The 23,064-nt window shown below is 40.8% G+C and overlaps 2 protein-coding genes across 9 annotated transcripts in view; both read left to right on the forward strand.

The window, feature by feature from the left end:
- Positions 1-5,457, forward strand: part of fhod3a (formin homology 2 domain containing 3a) — a 107,184-nt gene extending 101,727 nt beyond the window's left edge. For 3 of the 8 annotated variants that reach the window (XM_058408438.1, XM_058408441.1, XM_058408442.1), the window contains 7 exons: positions 308-498; positions 680-884; positions 2,542-2,565; positions 3,045-3,246; positions 3,746-3,895; positions 4,019-4,092; positions 4,392-5,456. In XM_058408438.1, the coding sequence (XP_058264421.1) occupies positions 308-498; positions 680-884; positions 2,542-2,565; positions 3,045-3,246; positions 3,746-3,895; positions 4,019-4,092; positions 4,392-4,394 (849 nt within the window). In that variant the 3' untranslated portion in view covers positions 4,395-5,456. Of the gene's footprint in view, positions 1-307; positions 499-679; positions 885-2,541; positions 2,566-3,044; positions 3,247-3,711; positions 3,896-4,018; positions 4,093-4,391 lie in introns of those variants that run through there. The other 5 variants (XM_058408443.1, XM_058408444.1, XM_058408440.1 and 2 more) reach the window with 4 other exon arrangements.
- A 1,937-nt stretch (positions 5,458-7,394) lies between these two features.
- LOC131364426 (putative C-type lectin domain family 20 member A) lies at positions 7,395-8,680 on the forward strand. Its single transcript, XM_058407568.1, has 2 exons — positions 7,395-8,222; positions 8,386-8,680. The coding sequence occupies exons 1-2, from the start codon at positions 7,468-7,470 to the stop codon at positions 8,417-8,419; spliced, it is 789 nt and encodes a 262-aa protein (XP_058263551.1). The 5' UTR covers positions 7,395-7,467; the 3' UTR covers positions 8,420-8,680.
- Positions 8,681-23,064: the final 14,384 nt, after the last annotated feature.

Genomic DNA, 23,064 nt, shown 5'->3' on the forward strand with positions numbered 1-23,064 from the left:
ACTCACTGCTGTTAAATGGATGTTTTTTTCTTATTGCACTATTGTGTGTAACCTGTCTGTTGTTCATGAACATCCCCCTGAGATCAGCAGTTAAATACCTAAACCAGTACATTTAGAGTTACTGCATTTGGCCCTTTGACAAACAATTTACACAAGTCTCCAGTCTTATCAGACTAAAACCCTGTTAGAAGGAAGATCATCATCAGTAATAATACAGGTCAAGGGTTATTATTTAATAATCTCTCAAATATTGGGCAAGCTCTTTTTTGTTGAGCATTATGTGGTGAAAAGTTAAATCTTTCTCCAGGTAGATTTTGACTTGCTACAGGAGAATCTGTCACAAATGGAACACCGCTGCAAAGCATCATGGGAAAATTTGAAGCTGATCGCCAAGCATGAGATGAAACCAGCACTCAAGCAGAAGTTGACTGACTTCCTGCAGGACTGTGCAAAGAGGATTATCATATTGAAGACTGTGCATCGCCGCATTATCAACCGGTAAAACACACACACAGTTCTCAGAGTAATGATGGGTAATATACATGTTCATGTGTTACACTCTGGGCATAAGAACATATAATTTCGAATGGATTCTATGAACCTTTTAGGTAAAGTTCAGTAAAAAAAACATCTGTCCTCTATGCACTGTACTTTTAATATTATTTGTAAATTTCTACAGGTTCCACGTGTTCCTGCTGTTTCTCGGACACCCAGCATCTGGAATTCGTGAGATCAGCATTCATCGGTTCTGCAAAATTGTTAGCGAATTCGCACTAGAGTACCGGACGACACGAGAGAGAATACTCCAGCAAAAACAGAAACGAGCTGACCATCGTGAGAGGAACAGAACACGCGGCAAGATGATCGTGGACATCAGTGCTACAGTGAGTCACCGTAATCTGACCAACTTTTACTCTAATCTTTTTATGAGCCAAAAGTGGTGTGTCTGTGTCCTCAGCAATGCGCTAATGCTTTGTTTTACTAGTATTGTGTCCTTGAGTTAGGTGTGTCCCTGACTTGGACTCGACTCAAGCCCTTTGATTTGTTGTTGTTCTTTCGGCTGCTCCCTGTTTGGGGTCACCACAGCAGATCATTTGATCCGCATGTTTCAATTCTGGCACAGGTTTTATGCCAGACACTCTTCCTGACACAACCCTCCAATTTTATCCAGGCTGTGTTAGCTCCCTGCCTGGGATTCAAACCCGGGCTGCGACAATGAGAGCATGGGATCCTGCTGCTGGACCATCAGTAGGCTCTGGTTTAGAAAGATAAATTTTAAAAATTAAAAATCATAAAGTGAAATGTGTGCAGTGAATCAACAATTTCAACAAAACAGTATAAATCTTAATTTTCAAGGTCAGCATTCAAGACCACGCATCCCTTAGTGACCGAGGCAGAAGCCATGCAAAGATTTTGTGGTGTTGCAACATGCAGAACCTGTGGTTCTAGAATGTCAGATGCAAAAAGCAACAAGCTCAAATGTTATATAGCGTTTGCAACTACACAAAGCTAATCCAAAGACACAACCAAACTGACCTGAGATAGAATGGTGCACTTGGTGGAAATCCTTCTCATGTGAAATTGAAATAAAATATAAAGTTTGATATTTCTATTAAATAACTACTTATATACATTTCCACTGAGGTAGAAAATGAACACTAATTTTAAGAAGTCTGCATGATGTGTATATATTTGCTATACTAATTATTGCTTAGTTGTTAAATTTGGTAAGGACTCAAAACCTGAGTATCTCCTCATCATGGCACCTGTTAGTGGGTGGGATATATTAGGCAGCAAGTGAACATTTTGTCCTCAAAGTTGATGTTAGAAGCAGGAAAAATGGACAAGCGTAAGGATTTGAGTGAGTTTGACCAAAAGGACCAAATTGTGATGGCTAGACCACTGGATCAGAGCATCTCCAAAACTGCAGCTCTTGTGGGGTGTTCCCGGTCTGCAGTGGTCAGTATCTATCAAAAGTGGTCCAAGAAGGAACAGTGGTGAACCGGAGACAGGGTCATGGGCGGTCAAGGCTCATTGATGCACGTGGGGAGAGAAGGCTGGACCGTGTGATCCGATCCAACAGACGAGCTACTGTTGATCAAACTGCTGAAGTAGTTAATGCTGGTTCTGATAGAAAGGGGTCAGAATACACATCACAGTTTGTTGTGTTTTGGCAGCAAAAGGGGGACCAACACTATATTAGGCAGGTGGTCATAATGTTATGCCTGATCAGTGTATAACATAAAGTAATAAATTCATTCAAGATTTAAAAAACTTTATTAATCCCAAGGGGAAATTCCTTAAATTCCTTATACTATCCATATATAGCTAGTGGAAAACTACAGAGAGAAGATAAGCGACATAAGTATTACCAAAAACAGATGTATATGAGGAGTAAAAAAAAACCCATTATATCATCTGTGGGTGTTTTGGCCTTAACCACTCAGAAAGCTGCAGTTTTGTGAAGATTTATGATCCATGTACATCAGCTTCATTTATTGATTCAGTTCTCACTTCCTGACCCTCTCCACTGTTCTACAGACTGAAGATGAAGAAGAGAATGGGGTATGACCATGTTTGTGTTTCAGTGTGCATGTGTGAGTCTCTGCAGTGTAATTACTGCTAATAAACACTTTCCACTGGTACGTTAACAGTGACGGAGAAGTGGTTTAGTGTCTCATGTTTTCTAATGAAATTTGATCTGTATGTGCTCAGAGCATGTGTCTTGTGATGTATGTGGTGTTCATGATGGATTTACTAATATTAATCTGGATTCAATCATTATAATTTACATATATACAGATGTTAAGACCCATATGTAAGGTACATAAGATCCATATGTAAATTGTACCAGTGTCTGAGCGACTCACAATGTCTCACAGTTTTATTTCAGATTTGAAAGCGCATTTTACTAACTTTCTCCTTATTATTATAAAATATACTTAAAATAATAACACTTTAAAACCTAACATCTAGTTTTGCCTGTGCTATTGCTGTCCATTTATCTGCTTTTTGGCTATTATTATGTTTGTTTTTTTATACAGGCTAGTCAGGGAGTTGGTAGCAGCTGCAGCAGTAATGTCCCTACTTTAAGGAAAAATGAAGTGCAGGGACTGAACCATGAGGAAGATGCAGCAGACCATGAAAATATGAAAGCAGTACTAAAGCGAAGCCAGCAGGGTAGCAGGACTGAGGTGTGTGGAGTACCGGGACTACGCACAAGGTCAAGGGCAAGACCTAGCAGAAGTAAGAAACAAATACATACACTGAGGATATAGTGACACAAATACACGTACATTAACAGTGTCTGAGGTATAGATGGAAACAGGAGAAAGAAGGTTCTGAGGTGCAGATAGTACAGGTGAGACAAGATTTTTAGCTACAGATAGTACAGGTGAGGAAAAATTCTGAGTTATAGATAGTACAGGTGAGGCAAGATTCTGAGGTACAGATGGTACAGGTGGTACAGGTGAGGCAAGATTCTGAGGTACAGGTGGTACAGGTGAGGCAAGATTCTGAGGTACAGGTGGTACAGGTGGTACAGGTGAGGCAAGATTCTGAGGTACAGGTGGTATAGGTGAGGCAAGATTCTGAGGTACAGGTGGTACAGGTGAGGCAAGATTCTGAGGTACAGGTGGTATAGGTGAGGCAAGATTCTGAGGTCCTAATGGCCAAAAGATCAAACAAAAAGGCTGATTTATTCCTTTTTAGGTTTTGACATACCAGTGAAATATGTTACATCCAGGTTATACTGCAGCAATAGCAGCAAATGAAGATGCTATGACCGATGATCCAGCTGATGAGATCATGGAACGAATAGTCCGATCAGCTACACAGAATTCAGATCGCGCCCAACTACGTGAACGGAGACGCTCGCGTGCAAACCGTAAATCAAGTATGTTAGAATTTACATTCCATCCAACCACAATTTACACTCGATTTACACTTTATAATTTGTGGTAATAAATCTCCTGCTATATGATATCCTGATCCATCTCTCTTATTCTCTCTTTCTCAGTGCGAAGGACATTAAAGAGCGATTTGACCCCAGAGGAGGCACAAGCCCTGGGTTTGGAAGCCTTTGTGATGCAGGTGTGAAGACATCACAAACATTAATTATCTCTAGTGTAGCGATGTTAGCGTTTTTGAGTGGGGGATTCTGTACTGGCTGCATTCCTCAGTTTTGTGTTTTGTATTGTTATACGTCATTGAGCTCAGGGTTTGTGTAGTGTCCTGTAGTACAATTACTGTTTGTGGGTGTAATTATTGTACCTGCACTAGCATTTTTTTGCTGGTTGTATTAGCATCTAAGGTTTATAATGTTTATTTTGTTTATTTTTAGAATCACTGTTGAATCACTTCTCCTAATATTTGATGTTTTTCTTCTGTAGTGATGGATTCAGAGGCATCGTCCAGTGTCTCAACAGCAAAACAAGCAAGATTGTTCTATTACTTGCATCTTAGTTTTCTGAAAATCTTGATAAAATATCATTTTTAAATAATATAACTGCAGTATTCCTTCAGTAATATTGCTTTGGAGAATATACTCTCTTTCAGAAACTTTCTGCTGTTTTTTTTAAATTAAGGATTTCTGTTTTATTACAGGGATTTTCTTTATTTCAAAGAACAAATGTCCTGAAAACACTAGAAAGTGTTCAGTATTAAAACTCAGGGAAAGTAATGAAATGACCCTTACAGTGACTTGGGGTTTGAGTCGAGGGAAAGTGGACAAGGCTGCATTAAAATTTTCACTCTGTAGTCTCTGGGCTTTAAGCAGTGCCTTTTATTAATAGTGTTAATTCACTGTTTATTTTTCTCTGCTCCTTTTAAATTGACTGAATATTTTATCAAGCACATTTAACCATGTTTATGTTCTAATTCATTAAAAAGGTTAAAAATAACCTTGAATGACATATTACTGTGATGATGTTTTGTACAATACGATTGGGTTTAACTGTCCTGCGCACACTGTTTAGGAGATTTAAGGTACAAAAGTCATATTTATATATTTTTAAACTGTAATTTAAGTGGTTGATATTGCATTTCATTTCAAATTATTCTGGAAAACTTGTTTAAAAAAAACCCTTTGTTTTGTACAAAGTTTCCAAATGCACTTCTTTAATAATGTTATGTAGTGTGTTTATATTTCTTATGTATAATGTACTGGATATAAGTTCTGTATAAATGTCTCACATTTTAATTTAATGAAGATATTAAACCTGCATGGTCAAGAACACAGCACTTGATGTATACTAGAGTGCATGGCTTTTATTTATTTATTCATAAAATTAAATTTGAGTGTTTTTGTGCAGAGGTTTTATTTATTTTCTCTGCATTTTAATTCTGTACCTGAGTGAACTTTTGGCTTTGCCATCTTTGATCCAGTGGTGCAAGGGAGAAACTGATCAGGAGTTTGATGGACTGTGTTTAGCAGAAATGGGGATTAAACCAGGTTTTTTAAGTAAAGTGAGTAAGTCTTGGCTCTGACGCACCTAAGTGGCTTCTTTTTTGAGTTCTGGCTTGGGCGTTGCTGGAGAGAGTACTTTAAACTTACCATTGGCTTCAATGACAAACCTGTAGACCTCAATCTCAGGCTGGGGCTTCACTTCATCTCCGTAACCCTTTAAGAGCAACAAACTACATTCCACTGACTGGGTTTGTCTCAGGTGTCCTTGGATGTCTGTTATATCAATAGACTGAGCAAGTACATCAATACAGTGTGCAGTGCAGGATTAAGCCACGGTATTTGCTTATTAGGGATACATTTAAATCTATATTTGCATTTGCTTTATGGCAATGTCAATCATTAAAAGCTCTATCTATCTATCTATATTGAATTTAAAATAAAATACAAAAAGAAACTCGCAGAAATGAGAAAAGGGGGAGAAACGCTCTTACTCATGAGTGACCCCACTGTCAGGAACTGGTAACAGAGTTGGATGCAAGAGCAGGTAGTATAACCAAAACAAATGTAAATAAGAGGCAATAAACATACTGACTGTAAGCTCTAACATGGCACACAGGAGATTCAGGACAAGGTCAGTAGTGAGATGCTAATAAACTAGAACTTAAACAGCAACAAGAACTTAACAATCCATAACAACAGAGAGGTGATAATTGAGGCATATGATATCACAACTTCTTTAAATACTGTGATAAAGGCAGATTTCATTAAGTTTGACCAGTCTGTTTTAACATTTGGTCTTGTAATTTGGTCAGTAATTACATGTCTGGTGACCAGCAGACACGACTGTCTGACATCAGCTCTACCAGACTGGGTGTACTTGTGTTGACGTACTAATATGTAAAATGACTTCATTGACTTCAGATTTATTTTAAAATGAATGTAAATGAATGCACAGGTCACACAAATCAATGCAAAAAATGTTCTGCACAAGTCTGAAGGGCAAAAGAGAACAGTGAGAGCATCAACGCAAACTTCATACCATCCTTTTTCAACTGCTTGAAAAATCAGTGTTACTTGTTTCTGTATTAGCCATTTTATTACTCAATATCTGATGGTAAGTGTGGTATTTCATGAATAACAGATTTTATTTTCATTTCTGTCTTGGTCTGAGCCCTCTCCTGGCTCAGGTCTTATCTGACTGACCGTTATCAGTGTGTAGATCTAGATGGTGACTTCTCTATGCATACCAAGGTTATGTTCAGTGTTCCACAAGGTTCTGTCTTAGGCCCACTGCTTTTCTCCCTATATATGTTACCCCTTGGTGTAATTATTCATAAACATGGTATTAGCTTCCACTGTTATGCAGATGACACACAGCTATATGTTTCAGCTAAATCAGATGAGAGACACCAGCTTATTAAGATAGAATGTGTAAAGGACATTAGACATTGGATGGCCACTAACTTCCTCCTGCTTAACTCTGACAGACAGAGGTGCTTGTACTAGGACCACATGCAGCTAGAAAAAAGCTTTCTGATTACAGAGTAATGGTGGATGGTCTTTGTTTCATCTTATCCAGCAGTAAAAGATCTTGGTGTGATTATTGACTGATTTTTTAAATTGAGAAAAGCAAAGTTCATAGAACATGTAATGAATTACCGACACATGAGTTAGCAAAGATCTTTGCACTTTAGAGCTAAATGTTTTTAAAAGTCATTTGTTATGCCCACATTTCAGAGACTCCAGTATAGAATAACTCACTGACTGATATGATCTCCCACTGAAGCATGTCAGACTCTTTTTAAAAAGTACAGGAGATGTTTTGTACACACTCAGTATTACAGGTGAAAAACAATGGACATGATCAGGACCCAGACCGCAGAACAGAAAACACATCCCAGTGATAAAGGTTTTCCATTTCCATGAAGTTTAAATTGCTAATTTTCTCATGCTGTCCTTCAAAGCTGTACAATACAATTTTGCATTGTATTGAATGTTGCTTACTGAAGTGACTTCAGGCTTCTGAGCTGAGCTCATCCACACCAGAGTGAGAGAAGAAGATGAAGGTTCTCTCTGTCCTCCTCCTGGCAGCTCTGACAGCAGCAGCTACAGCTCTGTTCTGGAGAAAATACATTAAAGTGGACCAATATATGAACTGGAATGATGCTCAGGCATACTGCAGGAAGAATTATGTAGATCTAGCAATTATTGAAGCAAAGTGGGAACTAGACAATTTCAGACAAGATGTGTCATTTTTTAGACGTTCCTGGATTGGTAATAGTGAGAATTCAAGTATGGAAAATGATTCTGAGTGGGTAGATGCAAGCTTATTAGATTTCACAGCTTCGTGGCTTGAAGAACCAACAGCAAGTAATACATGTGTCTCTGTAGAACTTTATTTTTATATCTTTGCTGTCAAGTCTTTTTCTGACTGTGCAGAAAGACAGACCTTCATCTGCTACACCTGGAAGCCAGATCTGATCATGGTGCAGGAGATGAAGACCTGGGAAGAAGCTCTGAAGTACTGCAGATTGAACTACACTGACCTGGTGAGCATCACCACAAAGAGAGATTACCTTGCGGTCAACAGAAAAGTCACAGGAATTCAGACACGCAGTTTCTGGACCAGTCTGCGCTTCCTGGATGGATCATGGTACTGGGTGAACCAGATCTTCAGGTATAAAGAAAACCTGAGCTTTTTGCCCTCATGCCCTGCCCCACGTTTCCGTTGTGGATCCCGAAAAGCTGAATCAAATGTCCTGGAGAACAGAAACTGTGAGGAGAAAATGAACTTCATCTGCTATAAGCAAAGTGGGTAAGTTATGTAATTCCTGATATGAGCTTCTTCAGTGTTCAGAGTAACAATGTGACACACACTGTACAGTATGTATTTAGATGGGTCTCATACTTATTTAAATAAAATTATTCTTTAATTAAGTTTATTATAATCAAACAAATGAAATACTATCTCTTGATAGGCTACAATACGCTGGAAGTAATAATGCAAGATGATGTTCACTGCAACCAAGACCTGGACAAGACGGAGAAGACATGAAGGGCAGAGTGACCGACGCCCATCACTGCAAAAAATGACTTAGCAATTCATAATATCTTTATCCAGTCAAATTTATTTTAAGCAGATAATAGAGCAAAAAATATAAAGTCTAAAAAATATTTAAATGTATCTAGAAATATGAATTTCCCTAGAAATAGATTTTAATCCTAGATTCAGTTTATTCTAATCTTCTCATCTATTATAATCTTATCATTTACAATAGTAGTTACATCTGACTAGATTTTAAATATTTTAACTTGATGTGGATTTTTGCAGTGATGTTCTACATTTCATTATCTGAATATTCAGAAGATAAATACTTTGTCCTTAAGATTTACTTCCTTCTCTAATCTATTATAAATTATATATAATTATATATTAGCATGTTACATTATGTATGTACTGTTGGAAACTTTTTCCTTGTCGCAGCAGAGACCAGGAGACGTTGGGATATCTTTCAAGCAGAAGTTACTCTTTATTGAGAACTCACTGTGCATCGCTGTAGTCATCCAAGTCTGACTATAGTTTCAGCACTGTAGAATTTATACTTTTCCAGGGGGGGGGATACAGAGAGGTGGAGACAATCTAAACAAAGCCTGCATCTGCAGTACAGGAATCAGCCCGGTAACGGAATTTCCCCAGCCCTGATCTCATCAGCATAACAGTGTTGTTCAAATGCATAGGTGCTAATCCAATCAGCCTGACAGCATCACCCAGACCTTCACATTATCATAGAGACAAAGGCACAGCCTGGCCTTGAGATTAGCATTCCCATTTAACCTGGGACCCTGCCCGGTGGTCAGGAAGTACATACAGACAAAAGGTTAATGTCTCAGACACCTGGGCTGCCAGACTTGATCTTCTTAAAATGTCATCATCTTTACCTCAAAATGTAAAACCCAATGTACATAACTTTTTAGTTTATATACTATTACATTGGAACCTAGATTTAACATTTTATAAATTTGTAATCCAACAGTACACTATTAGATACTGTAAACTCTGAACACTTTATCATGATAGTGAAAATAAATAATTACTAAATGTTTGAAAGGTTTCTTCAGTATGTGGTAGTGATTATGGTAATGCTTAACAATAAGCCTGAATAATAAAAAAAACAGAATATAAAATGAAGCCTGCTTTTCTCATGCAGCTGCTCACTGACAGGATATTTTTGCTTGGAGTAATGCTCAGATTTTCACCCTGCTTTCACAGAATTGGTTTAAATTACTCTGAGTCTGAAACCTAATTAGGATCCACAGCATGTTGAGATTTATAAACCATATGTTGGTTTATATGAGGTTCCTCTGTGGATCTGCTAATAGCCGAGTGGAGGATAAGCTGCACAGTGAAGCTTCTTTCTTAAACTGATTTGTTATCTGAAACTATAAAAAGGTGCCATTTGGGCTCAGTAAGTCCCACCTACTTTTAAAAAAATTCATAATTATTTGCATGATATGATGATAACATGATTTTTCTGAACTACTCCTGGGGCATGGCATATCTTTACAAAACTGTGTTGCATTACAGTGATGAATAAATAGGTAATGAGGTTTAAAAAACAATATGGCCACAGCGAATGTTTAATGGATTCACTGAAACAGTCGATTCAGGACAAGAGTCTAACTGTGTGCTGATGTTGTGCTGTTAGCCACCTGTAGGGGGCAGTGCTACCGTCAAACAGCTGTTTCTTAGGAACTGTGAGTCAAGCAGGAACATGGAGCACTGTCTCACTGCACTAGTCTGTAAATGGACTTCTAATGATGATGGATTTCCTTTAAAATCTTAATTATGAAAATTTTCACAAAGCAATTTTACAGAATTCTGTAAATTCAGGATAGAAAAGAATAAATGAATACATTTATCCTTAATGATCAAGTCAGAGGTGAGAGTTGTGAGGAAAAACTCCCTGAGGAGATATGAGGAAGAACAGAGGAACCAGGCTGAAAAGGGTACCTCATCCTCATCTGGGTGACACCAGAGAGTGGGATTATAAATCATTATAAACACACACTGAGAGTGGGATTATAAATCAGACAGAGGGAGCACGCTGCTTAAAAGTCCTGAAACCGGAAACAACATGCAAACAGTCAATACTCAGGCGAGGGCCTGAGGGACCCCCCCCCCAATTCAAGGCGGTAGGAGACAGGATTACCTGTCGGATGACCGTGAAAGGACCAATGAACCTGGGACATAACTTCCTACATGGCAATCGCAATTTCAAGTTCTTAGTAGATAACCATACCTTTTGTCCCACTTGGTACGTAGGGTGGGGGCATCGCTGGCGATTCACCTGTATCTCCTGCCTCCTAACAGCATGCTGGAGCCTGACATGAGCCCTTTCCCAGACCTCCTGACTTCTCCTAGACCAGTCCTCCACACTGGGGACACAAGAGGGTTCATCAGACCAGGGGAATAGTGGAGGTTGATAGCCCAGGATGCATTGAAATGGGGTCAGACCCGTAGATGAATGACGGAGGGAGTTCTGGGCATACTCGGCCCATGGTAGGAACTCGCTCCACCTTTGTTGTTCGCGGCTGCAATAGGTTTGCAGGAACCTCCCCAGTTCCTGGTTGAGGTGTTCTACTTGGCCATTAGATTGCAGATGATAACTGGAACTCAGGCTGACATTGATGCCCAGCTGACGACAGAACTCCATCCAGACGCGGGACGTGAACTGTGTCCTTCAGTCAGACACGATGTCTTCAGGTAGGCCGAAATTACGGAACACATGAAGAAACACAGCCTGAGCAGTTTCCATGGACGTAGGGAGGCCCGTCATGGGGATCAGTTTGCAGCTTTTCAAAAACCTATCAATAATAACCATGACAGTGGTGTAACCATGAGACTCAGGTAAATCCGTTAAGAAGTCAATAGCTATGTGAGACCAGGGACATTGTGGAACGGGTAGTGGCTCTAAGAGGCCCTCTGGCAGGTGGCGGCTGGTACGCTATTGAGCACACGTGCTGCAAGAGCGGACATATTCTTCAACATCCAGACGAAGGGACGGCCACCAAAACCTCTGTTGTAGTGGTTAGTTCTCTGAATGCCTGGGTGCCCAGTGCTCGGGCTTTCATGAGCCCATTGCATTACTCAGGAGCATAGCGAGGTGGGGACAAATACCTTGGCAGGAGGACAGTTAGGCGGCAGAGTCTCAGAGGTTTGGACCTGTTCTATCTCCCTGAGTATATGCCATTGAACCGGGGTAATGAGAATCGAAGAAGGGAGAATAGGCTCTGGGGAAGTGGGCTGGTCTGTGGTGTCATGGAGTCTGGAGAGAGCTTTACCATTCTTAGAGCCAGGCCTGTATTTGACTGAAAACTTGAATCTTGAGAAGAACAATGCCCATCTGGCTTGGCGTGGGTTTAGGCGCTTGGCCTCTCTGAGGTAGGCTAGATTTCGATGGTCAGTGATGATCAGGAAAGCGTGGTTGGCTCCCTCCAGCCAGTGCCTCCACTCCTCCAGGGCTGCTTTCATAGACAGTAATTCCTGATTACCAACATCATAGTTCACCTCAGCTGGAGTAAGCTTCCTAGAGAAGAACGCACAGGGATGCACTTTCCCTGTCTTTAGTTGTCACTGTGACAGAACCGCGCCTATCCCACTACTCGATGCGTCCACCTCCACAATGAAAGGCAACACCAACACTCAATCACTCAACACCAGCTCCATCACCAAGAAAGCCCAGCAGCACCTCTACTTCCTGAGGAGGCTGAGGAAAGCCCATCTCCCTCCCTCCATCCTGACTGTGTTCTACAGAGGGACCATGGAGAGCGTCCTGAGCAGCTGCATCACTGCCTGGTTTGGGAACTGCACCGTCTCAGATCACAAGACCCTTCAGGGGATAGTGAGGACAGCTGAGAAGATCATCGGAGTCTCTCTCCCCTCTATCACAGACATTTACACCACACACTGCATCCACAAAGCTAACAGCATTGTGGATGATCCCACACACCCCTCACACACACTCTTACACACCCCACACACCCCTCACACACACTCTTACACACCCCTCACACACACTCTTACACACCCCACACACACACCCCTCACACACCCCTCACACACACTCTAACACACCCCACACACCCCACACACACTCTTACACACCCCACACACCCCACACACACTCTTACACACCCCACACACCCCTCACACACACTCTTACACACCCCACACACCCCTCACACACACTCTTACACACCCCACACACCCCTCACACACACTCTTACACACCCCACACACCCCACACACACTCTTACACACCCCACACACCCCTCACACACACTCTTACACACCCCACACACCCCTCACACACACTCTTACACACCCCACACACCCCTCACACACACTCTTACACACCCCACACACCCCACACACCCCTCACACACACTCTTACACACCCTACACACCCCTCACACACACTCTTACACACCCCACACACCCCTCACACACACTCTTACACACCCCACACACCCCTCACACACACTCTTACACACCCCACACACCCCTCACACACACTCTTACACACCCCACACACCCCTCACACACACTCTTACACACCCCACACACCCCTCACACACACTCTTACACACCCTACACACCCCTCACACACACTCTTACACACCCTACACACCCCTCACACACACTCTTCACCCTCCTGCCATCTGGAAAGAGGTACCGGAGCATTCGGGCCTCACAACCAGACTGTGTAACAGTTTCTTTCCTCAAGCCATTAAGCTCCTCAACACCCGGGACTGAACTGTTCTACACTCTCTCACACACACACACTCTCACTCAGGACTGAACTGTTCTACACTCTCTCACACACACACACACTCTCACTCAGGACTGAACTGTTCTACACACACACACACACACACACACTCTCACTCAGGACTGAACTGTTCTACACACTCTCACACACACACACACACTCTCACTCAGGACTGAACTGTTCTACACTCTCACACACACTCTCACTCAGGACTGAACTGTTCTACACTCTCTCACACACACACACACACTCACTCAGGACTGAACTGTTCTACACACTCTCACACACACACACACTCTCACTCAGGACTGAACTGTTCTACACACTCTCACACACACACACACTCTCACTCAGGACTGAACTGTATATTAACTCTCTGTCTCTCTCACACACAGATACACACACTCTCTCTTGACTGTGTGGACACACACACACACACACACACACATAATTTATACTGTTCATTACTTACTGCACTACCTCTACCTGTCATCTGCTGCTATAGTTATATTTGCACTACCTCAACCGCTGCTGTGTATTTTTGCACAATATTTTTGCACAATACTTTTTTTTACATCATTTCACTTTATCTATTTTATTTCACTTACATTCCATTACACGTTCTTTTATTTCTTTTCAGCGCTAAGTGTCCTGTGTTCTTTTGTGTTGTCTTTCTTGTATTTATTGTCTTTTTTGCACTGTCTTGTCTATGCTCTGTTTGCACCTAGCTGCACACTGTGCACTTTACGTGGCTAAGACAATCTTCTGTCCTAGCTCTGTGGTGTTGTTTGTTGTTTTGTATTGTACTAGTAGCTGTATGTTTATGTAGCACCAGGTCCTGGAGAAACGTTGTTTCATTTCACTATGTACTGCGCCAGATATATGTGGTTGAAATGACAATAAAAGATTCTTGAATCTTGAATCTTGCAAGTCAGGCCTAGGATGAGACAGGATAGGAGCTGAGGTGAAACTTTGTTTCAGGAGACAAAATGCTTTCTTCGCTTGATCCGTCCATCTGAGGTGTCGTGGTTTCCCTTTCACTAGGGAAGTGAGTGGGCTCGCTATGGTTCTGTAGTTGCGTATGAATCTACGATAGAAGTTAGCAAAGCCCAGGAATCGTTGCAGATCCTTATTGGTGGACAGAGCTGGCCATGCAGTGATAGCAGATACTTTGCTTAAGTCCATCTCCACGCCACCCTGAGATATAACACAGTCTAGAAAAGACATGGACGGTCGTTGAAACTCGCATTTCTCTAGCTTGATGTATAAATGATGTGCTTCAGGTTGGCGGAATAAATCAAGATATTGTCAATGTAGGCGATGACATAGTGGTTCAACATATCCCTGAAGACCTCGTTAATGAGGGATTGGAACACAGCTGGGGCATTAGTGAGACCGTAAGGCATGACCTGGTACTCATAGTGGCCATGTGTGGTGTGGAAGGCCGTCTTCCATTCGTCCCCCTTTTTAATTCTTATCAAATTATAAGCGCTGCAAAGGTCTAGTTTAGTGAAAATCTTGGCTCCTTGGAGTTGCTCTAGGGCCGCAGGTACCAGTGGCAGAGGATAGGGGTGATGGCGTTTAATCCCCGGTACTCAATACAGGGCCTAAGGCCTCCATCTTTCTTCTCCACGAAGAAGAACCCTGCGGCGGTGGGTGGCATGGAAGGCCGAATGTAACCTGTGGCAAGAGCCTACTGAATGTACTCCTCCATGGCATGTTTCTCAGGTATGGAGAGAGGGTAAACTTTGCTCTTAGGTGGCATGGTGTTGGGGAGAAGCTCTATGGAACAATCCCAAGACTGATGCTGTGGCAGCTTGGCGGCTTTCTTCTTACTGAACACCTCTTGGAGATCATGATATTCCACGGGGAGTGCTGTGTTGGTCTTGATGCTGGGGCTTTCAATAGACGTAGATCGACATGGACGTGGAGGGTGAGACAGGAAGCAGATACTAGTGCAGTACGGTGACCATTTCAGAATGTCTCCTTTCTTCCAGGAAATAAGTGGGTCGTGGAGCTGCAGCCATGGAAGACCCAGAACTATGGGATTCGAGGGCGAGGAAATGACAGACAGGGAGATTTTCTCACAGTGAAACAGTCCAATCTGTAATGTAACGGTGGTAGTCTGATGGCGGTTGAGGCCCTCTGCTATGGGCTGGTCATTTATGGCAGTAACTTTTAATGAGGGTGTGCACAGAACGAGGGGAATTTGAAGTTGTTGAACTAGGTCATAATCGATAAGATTAACAGCAGAACAAGAGTCAATCGGTGCAGAAACATAGAAGCTAGAATCAGTGATGCGTAATTGAACAGGAAGTGACACTTTGCTTAACATAGAGCGAGTCTCTACCTTAGTCATGGTGGGTTTCTCACAGTGGGAGCACTTCTGGTGCTGTACATATCACTCTCCTTCTGCTGTAGAGATTTTAGCTCCTCCTAGTTGCATGGGCTCTGGATAATCCGACTGAATATCGTAGGTCTCCAGCGTCCGGCGTGACTTGGAGGATACAGGCTGATGCTGACAGCGTAGGTTGTCCAGGCGGATGGCGGTGGTGATGTATTGGGAAAGGGGAACATCAGTATCCCTGCACGCCATATCTGCTTTCAGTTCCATTCTCAGTCCTTCATGAAACACAGCCATAAGTGCGGGCGCGTTCCACCCAGATTGGGCCGCTAGTGTACGACATTTTATTGCGTAATCCGCGGCAGTATCCGAGCCTTGGCGTAGCTCCAATAACTGAACTGAAATTTCCTTACCCACTGCAGGATATTCGAATACTTCCTTCATGAGATTCGTGAAAAAATCCACTGATATTCTCACTCGCGGCTCAGAATCCCAGATAGCCAATGCCCACTCCAGTGCTCTGCCTGTAAGTAGCAATAGTAAAAACGCGCACCTGGTCGTTTCACTGCCATATACTTCTGGCTGCTGACTGAAGAAGTTGTCACACTGGTGCAGAAAGCCTCGGCATCGGTCGCCAGAGCCATCGAACTTCTCAGGAGGAGTGAAGAGTGGTAACTCACAGTGATTACTGGATCTTGGCGTGGTGGGCTGTTGCTGAAGCTGTTCGTTCGCGGCTCTCAGCGAATCCACTTCCGTCTGATAAGCTTGAAGTAGGACCCGCTGACACCACAAAGCCGCACTCATATCCGCCGGATTCATATCTGGCAAAGTATTCTGTAACGATGCACTGGAGGTGTGAGAGGTAGAATCCATATGCAGATTTATTAATAAACAGCAGGCAGAATCAGAAACTGGAAGGCAGGCAAAAGGTCAAAACCGGAAAAGCAAATACTGAGCGAACAAAACCAAAACAGAAACCAAGAATCGTAGAACCGGGAAACAGGCAGGGATCATACACATAAACGTCTAAATCAGAATATATATCAAGGCTTGGTATGTAACTCGAGGAAACAATACTTCGTGATCAGCCAGAGGGAGCACGCTGCTTAAAAGTCCTGAAACCGGAAACAACATGCAAACAGTCAATACTCAGGTGAGGGCTCCCTCTGGCGGCCAGGATCAGTGTACAACGTGACATATAAACACAGAGAGTGGGATTATAAATCATTATAAACACTGAGAGTGGGATTATAAATCATTATAAACACTGAGAGTGGGATTATAAATCATTATAAACACCGAGAGTGGGATTATAAATCATTATAAACACCGAGAGTGGGATTATAAATCATTATAAACACCAAGAGTGGGATTATAAATCATTATAAACACCGAGAGTGGGATTATAAATCATTATAAACACCGAGAGTGGGATTATAAATCATTATAAACACCGAGAGTGGGATTATAAATCCTCAGACTTCCTCATTAGGGATAAATATGAATTTCATTTTAAATTTGTAATTTTTATTTCTTTAAAGCCGCTGTAAAAGGTGCTATTCAAATAAAATTGAATTGAATTAAAATATATGTTTTCATTGTAATTAGATTACTTGATTCTGTTTAGAATTGTTGTCCCTCTGGTGGTCCAATTCAATTTCAGCAGAAGACGGTCCAACAGCAGGCCCGGGTTCAATTCTGGCAGGGGAATTATCCCAGCCACTGAGGGATTAACTCTCAGTGCCAGTCCTAAGCCCAGAAACAACACAGAGTGTCATCAGGAAGAGTATCCGGTGTAAAAAATGTGCCAAATCAAATGTGGACCAGATGATCCACTGTGGTGACCCTGAACAGCGAGAAGCTAAAAGAAGAAGAAGATTCTGTTAAGCACTGTTAGCATTAAATTAGTGTGAGTGTCTTAACCATGTTTATGTATGTGTTCTGGCATCTTTATTATCTACTTAGATATAACTGATTGCTATACAGTATATATGGGTGGAGGTCAGAACAGGGCTTAAAAATTGAAGCCAAAATGTCTCTGAGGCCCTCTAGTGGCTGTCTCCAGTACAAATAATACTTTAATTTTAAGACCATCTCAGAGTTTTTTAACAGGTCATTGCCTGCTCACCATATCTGGGAATATGGTCTACACTGTAGTATTAGGTGCTCCAGGTCAGGGGAACATTAGCTATGATAAACATGTTTTATAAAGATGTTTTATCCCACTTGTGAATGGACTACTGCAACTGGTCTACCACTAAGTGCAATTCGTCCATTGCAAATGATCCAAAATGTATGACTTCCGGTAGCTGCATCAGATCCAAAGCGCTGATGCTTGCCTACAAAGCAAGAATGGGCCAGCTTCCTCTTACCTCAAAGCTGTTATTATTCTTCACACTGCACCTCGCTCCCTCAGATCCACTAGCACTGCTCAACTGGTTCACCATCTCTCAGGGTAAGAGGTAGGTCTACATCTAGACTCTTCTCTGGCACTCTTCTGGCACCGAGGTGACCTGCCCAGACTGTAACACCACCACAACAATGGCTGATGCATAGTGCTCTACTTGACGTCTCCAACGTCATTTCTGCTCAACGTGAATCGACTTTCATCAGAGAACAGCTTAAAAAAATCCTTAATTGTATTAACTTTTCAAGAAAAGCAAACAAAAACTGCATCTGCATAATAATTTGGAACATGATATACTTTTATTTAATATATTTATTCAGTATACAAAGATCATTTAAGTCTAAGTATTTAGACAAATTTCAACATTCTAAACTGTGAGCACATCTTCATCATGATAAACCTTTTTTCTGAACAAAAATACATGAAACAGAAACAAAGATATGGGATCGCCAGTATCATTTCTTACACCACCAGATGTCACTGTATCTCCTTTGAAGACTTCTCGGGTTCTGGTAGCCACCTCAGTAATCGGTCTGATCTATTTCTGTTAATGAGTGTATTTATTCCCTCGTGTGTCTCTGTCTCACTGCTCAGTTTTGTTTCATGCGTTACTCACCCATTATTGCTCAGTGTTTCCTTGCTCTGTTTCCTTTGCTCCTGAGTATCGGACTTCCCAGTTTTGACTCCTCTCCTGTTTCTCTCAGTATGATTAACGATGTTCTCTTTCTTTTCTCTTCCTATGTATTGACCCTTGCTACAGATTGTGATGATTTCTGTTGAGCCCAAAATAAACGCCTTGCTGATTTTATTCACTTTCATCCTGCCAACTTTCAACACGTCACTTATGACTTCTATGAGAGTTGATTATCTTTGCAAGGCAGAGCCCCTGGACATAGCCTCATATTTTATATTAAATTATATTAAAAATATGATATGAGCACATTTATTTAATAGATAGTGAAACAAATAGTGAAAAGATAATATTGAATTTATATGTGTAATAAAGAATTATTCTTGTACACACTGGGTATAGCATGTTTAAAAATCATAAAATGTTTAAAACAATAAATGAACACAAAACTTCATGGATTCTCACTGCCCGTGTTGCATGTCAACTCCATTTCCCAGAACACACCAGTGCCTACAAACATGGCTATGAGCTATAGTCTCCAGCCTTTTGATTCCTCTACACTGGTCCAGTTTCTTGGCTCTGTCCATTTCCTGGTTTTTGTTACATTATCCTGTTTGCTGATCATCTGACTCTCTGCCTGATTTTGAAAACTGTCCACTCGATTTTGTACCTGCCAGACCCTCTCCCCTGCGACACTAAACAATCAGAGACTAAAGTATTAAACTGCTCACACACCTAACACCGTACATTTTAACAGTTTATTTATATTTCATTTCAGTCTCTAAATCATATTTAAACCATTAAATTTTGCAATGGAATGATTTAAAACAAATTTTATAACACTGCACTTTTTTCCAACTGTTTCTGATGATCTTTTTATTAATCAAGGAAATGTCATGTTTTTCTAAAATGCTGCATTTTGCATTCTGTAACATTCAATCATAATATTTTTATTTGGAAATTATGAATAATTGAAGGATTACTCAGATTGATAATAATAATAATAATAATAATAATAATTTTACTCACTGCTTAATAAACAGTGTATTTGTTTGTTACATTTTATTTTTTATAGTGTTTATATTGGGTGTACAGCTCTCTTTTTATTTTTGATATGTCTGTACATGTATAACTGGCAAATAACCTCTTAAATCTTGAATTATTATTATTCATTTCAGGAGGGCTGGCTCTGTATCCCTGTGTCGACGGATCTCCAACTTCCTGCGAGACAGACCTCAGGCAGTACGGGTGGGCAACCATGTCTCACCCTCCCTCACCCTCAGAACTGGAGCCCCCCAGGTTTGTGTTGTGAGCCCCCTGCTGCACTCACTGTACACCTTTGACTGTGTGGCCACTTCCAGCTCCACCAACATCGTGAAGTTTGCAGACGATACTGCACTGTAAAAAATGTACGTGAAAATTACAGTAAAATACTGTGAAATAGCAATGGTAAAAGACTGTAAAGTCAAAAATAGTATATTACCGTAGTACATACATCAAATTACCGTAAATAAAGAAACAGTAGGTACTTTCATTTTTACTGTCCTAATATGTAAAAAATACACATTGTTGTGAAAATAGAAAATTTTGGTCAAATTAACGGTAAAATGCCATAACTTCATAAACAAGTAATTACCTTAAAATCAAAGGTATTACTCTGTCTAAATTACAGATTTTGCTGATATGTTTATTTAAATTTACGATATAAAACCTTTCACCATTCAGCAAAAACATACCTTCATTTCTACAGAAACAAGATGTTAAATATATGGAATGTGTTTGTTAAATTAGGTTGATTTTAAATTAAAATATGTTTAAATATGGGTTGAATCTGATAATTAATGTGCTATATCCAATAAAAATGATTATAGGCTGTAATTTATTTGTGTGTTTGTGGTTGTTTTGTGGTTTTGTGTTTATTTGGCTCTGATAATGCCCAGGTTTATTTTGGTTGCTGCAGCTTGTACTTCATTGAAGGCTTCACAGAAATGAACCACACTGTTGATTTAAGTGTTTTGGAGATGGTTACAAACATATCTTGTAGATATCTATCGTTTAATGCCCATTAAAGCCTGAGTTCTTTTAAGGAAGTGTGAGGTGAAATGCTCTATTATCTTTTAAAGTGCTAGTTGATGTTGTTTCCCACCGGTGAATGGAGAAGAATCACAATCAGTGGCGGCTGTTAACAATCTGCTGAGTGCTAATGAGACTCGTTGAGAATGCTCCAATCACATGAGGCCAAATATATAAAAACAACACTGATTCGCTAACAACACTGGGAGGGTTCAAGGACAATTTAAAATAAGCCAATCGGAGCGCAGCCTCAAGTCACGTGCTTTTCAAAATTTTACGGACCAACACACATGAACGGAACATAGTTTTGTTTTTTTATTTTAAATAAATTATTAAAATAAAAAGAAGTTGAAGTGTTTCATTTTTGCAACATGTATGTATTTAAATTCCTGAGCGGTTATGGACTTGGAGGAAACAACGTGCTGCCCGCTGTGATGACCAGGAACATGGGGAGATTCTAAACTCTTTATCCAAGAAGCAAACCATTTTTTTTGTATTTTAAAGATTGTAATTTTTGTTTTTTTGGCCAGTGGCAGTAAAAACACAGTGGAGAGAGATGGGATGATTTGCAGCAAAGGGCCTGAGCTGGAACTGGAGCTTGACTGCCTGAAGAACAGTACAGTATGTGGGACACGTTCTACCAGGTGAGGCACTCGATTAGCCATTGATTTATTTAATATAGTCATTTGATTGTAGTTTACAACCTACATCGAGATGCTTGAGATGATTTTACTTTCAGTTAAGACAGTATATTTCTTACTGTCTTTGTTGCTGTCATCTGCCAGCAGTCATTCTTGAAATGGACCTCATCAATCTCTTTCCTGTTCTACAAATCATCCCTTTTGATCAGACGCTGGTCTTGTCCAGGATAAATATTGGTCAGTGGTTGTACATTTGACCTGGTTACTGGTCAGTGTTGTAGTAAATTTGATTATTGATTGCTTCAGTGGAGGCAACTGTGTTTAGACTTCATGTCAACAGACATAAAATAAATGCTTATGATGACTTGTATGAAATGTTTCTGAAATGAGAACTTTCTCCTTGACCATCAGTTAAAAAAAAAAAAACCTGCAAAACTAAATTATTTAATTAATTAATAAACATTGCCTTCATTAATGTATAATTCATTGGAGTAAAGTTGAACATATTTGTGAACCACTTATTGGTGTAACGTACCGTCAGACGTAGGGGTATTAGAATCCATACGCGGATGATGTAAAGGGCCAAAGGCTAAGATCTTGGTCGAGGTCACAGAAAAGATAGAGTCGAAAACCAGAAAGCAATGAAGAGAAAGTCAAAACCAAAACGCTAGTCCAAGAAACGAAGTCAGAAGAAAAACGAGCAAGGTCATACACGAGGAAGCGAGACTATAGATAAATCAAGGCTTGGCAGGTAACACAAAGGAAACAATGCTTCGCAATGACACTAGGATAGCGTGCGGTTTATATAGGTCATAGAACCGGAAGTGAACAGAAACAGTTAATATTCGGGCGACGGCTCCCTCTGGCGTTCAGGCCTCGTGACAATTGGACAACTAGAAGGCTGTTTATCTCTGTGTAGGCATCATGTTTAAACACTGCATCAGTCTAACCTGTGCTTTGTGGATGTTTTCTGGCTGCAGAGAGGATCAGATCAGCCCACAGTGGACAACCTGCAAGTCCTCAAGCTGAACTAGTGACCGTACATGCTGTAGCTTCCAGTTTCTCAAACATCATGTCCAAGTCTATCCCATGTCTTCACACAAGTCTGGACTCAGTGACTTATTCCTCTTGTTCAACCAGGGCAAGTAAGTCCTGATACATAATGTTTATTTCACCATGGATTATCCATCATATGGACATGTGCTGTTTTTTTCAAGATTTCATTACTAATTTGTGAGTATTGGACAAGGTATTTGATCAATTCAAACTGTTTTTAACACAGAATATGTACGTTTTCTTGCTTTAGTCCGACGATGATATTTTTGTGCCTTGATTTACAATGGACCTTATTCATTTAGTAATTAATCATAAGTTGTTGACAGTAAAATTTGGCAAACCAACTGTAATGCATTGTGTTGTACTGTTTTTTTTTACCGTAAAATTCTGGCAACCACAGCTGCCAGTATTTTACCGTAAAATATACAGATTTTTTTTTTTTTACAGTGTGTGGTGGTGGGCCTGATCTCCAATAACGACGAGATGGCCTACCTAGAGGAGATTTAAAAACTTGGAGACATGCTGCCGGGTCAACAATCTCCTCCTGAACGTCAGCAAGACTAAGGAGCTGATAGTGGACTTCAGTACAAAGCGGGAGAGGAATTACCAGCCCCTCACTATCGACGGGACCCCAGTGGAGAGAGTGGACAGTTTCCGGTACCTAGGTGTTTAC

The sequence above is a fragment of the Hemibagrus wyckioides genome, linkage group LG14 (assembly GCF_019097595.1).
Source record: "Hemibagrus wyckioides isolate EC202008001 linkage group LG14, SWU_Hwy_1.0, whole genome shotgun sequence".
NCBI classification, from domain to species: Eukaryota; Metazoa; Chordata; class Actinopteri; order Siluriformes; family Bagridae; genus Hemibagrus; species Hemibagrus wyckioides.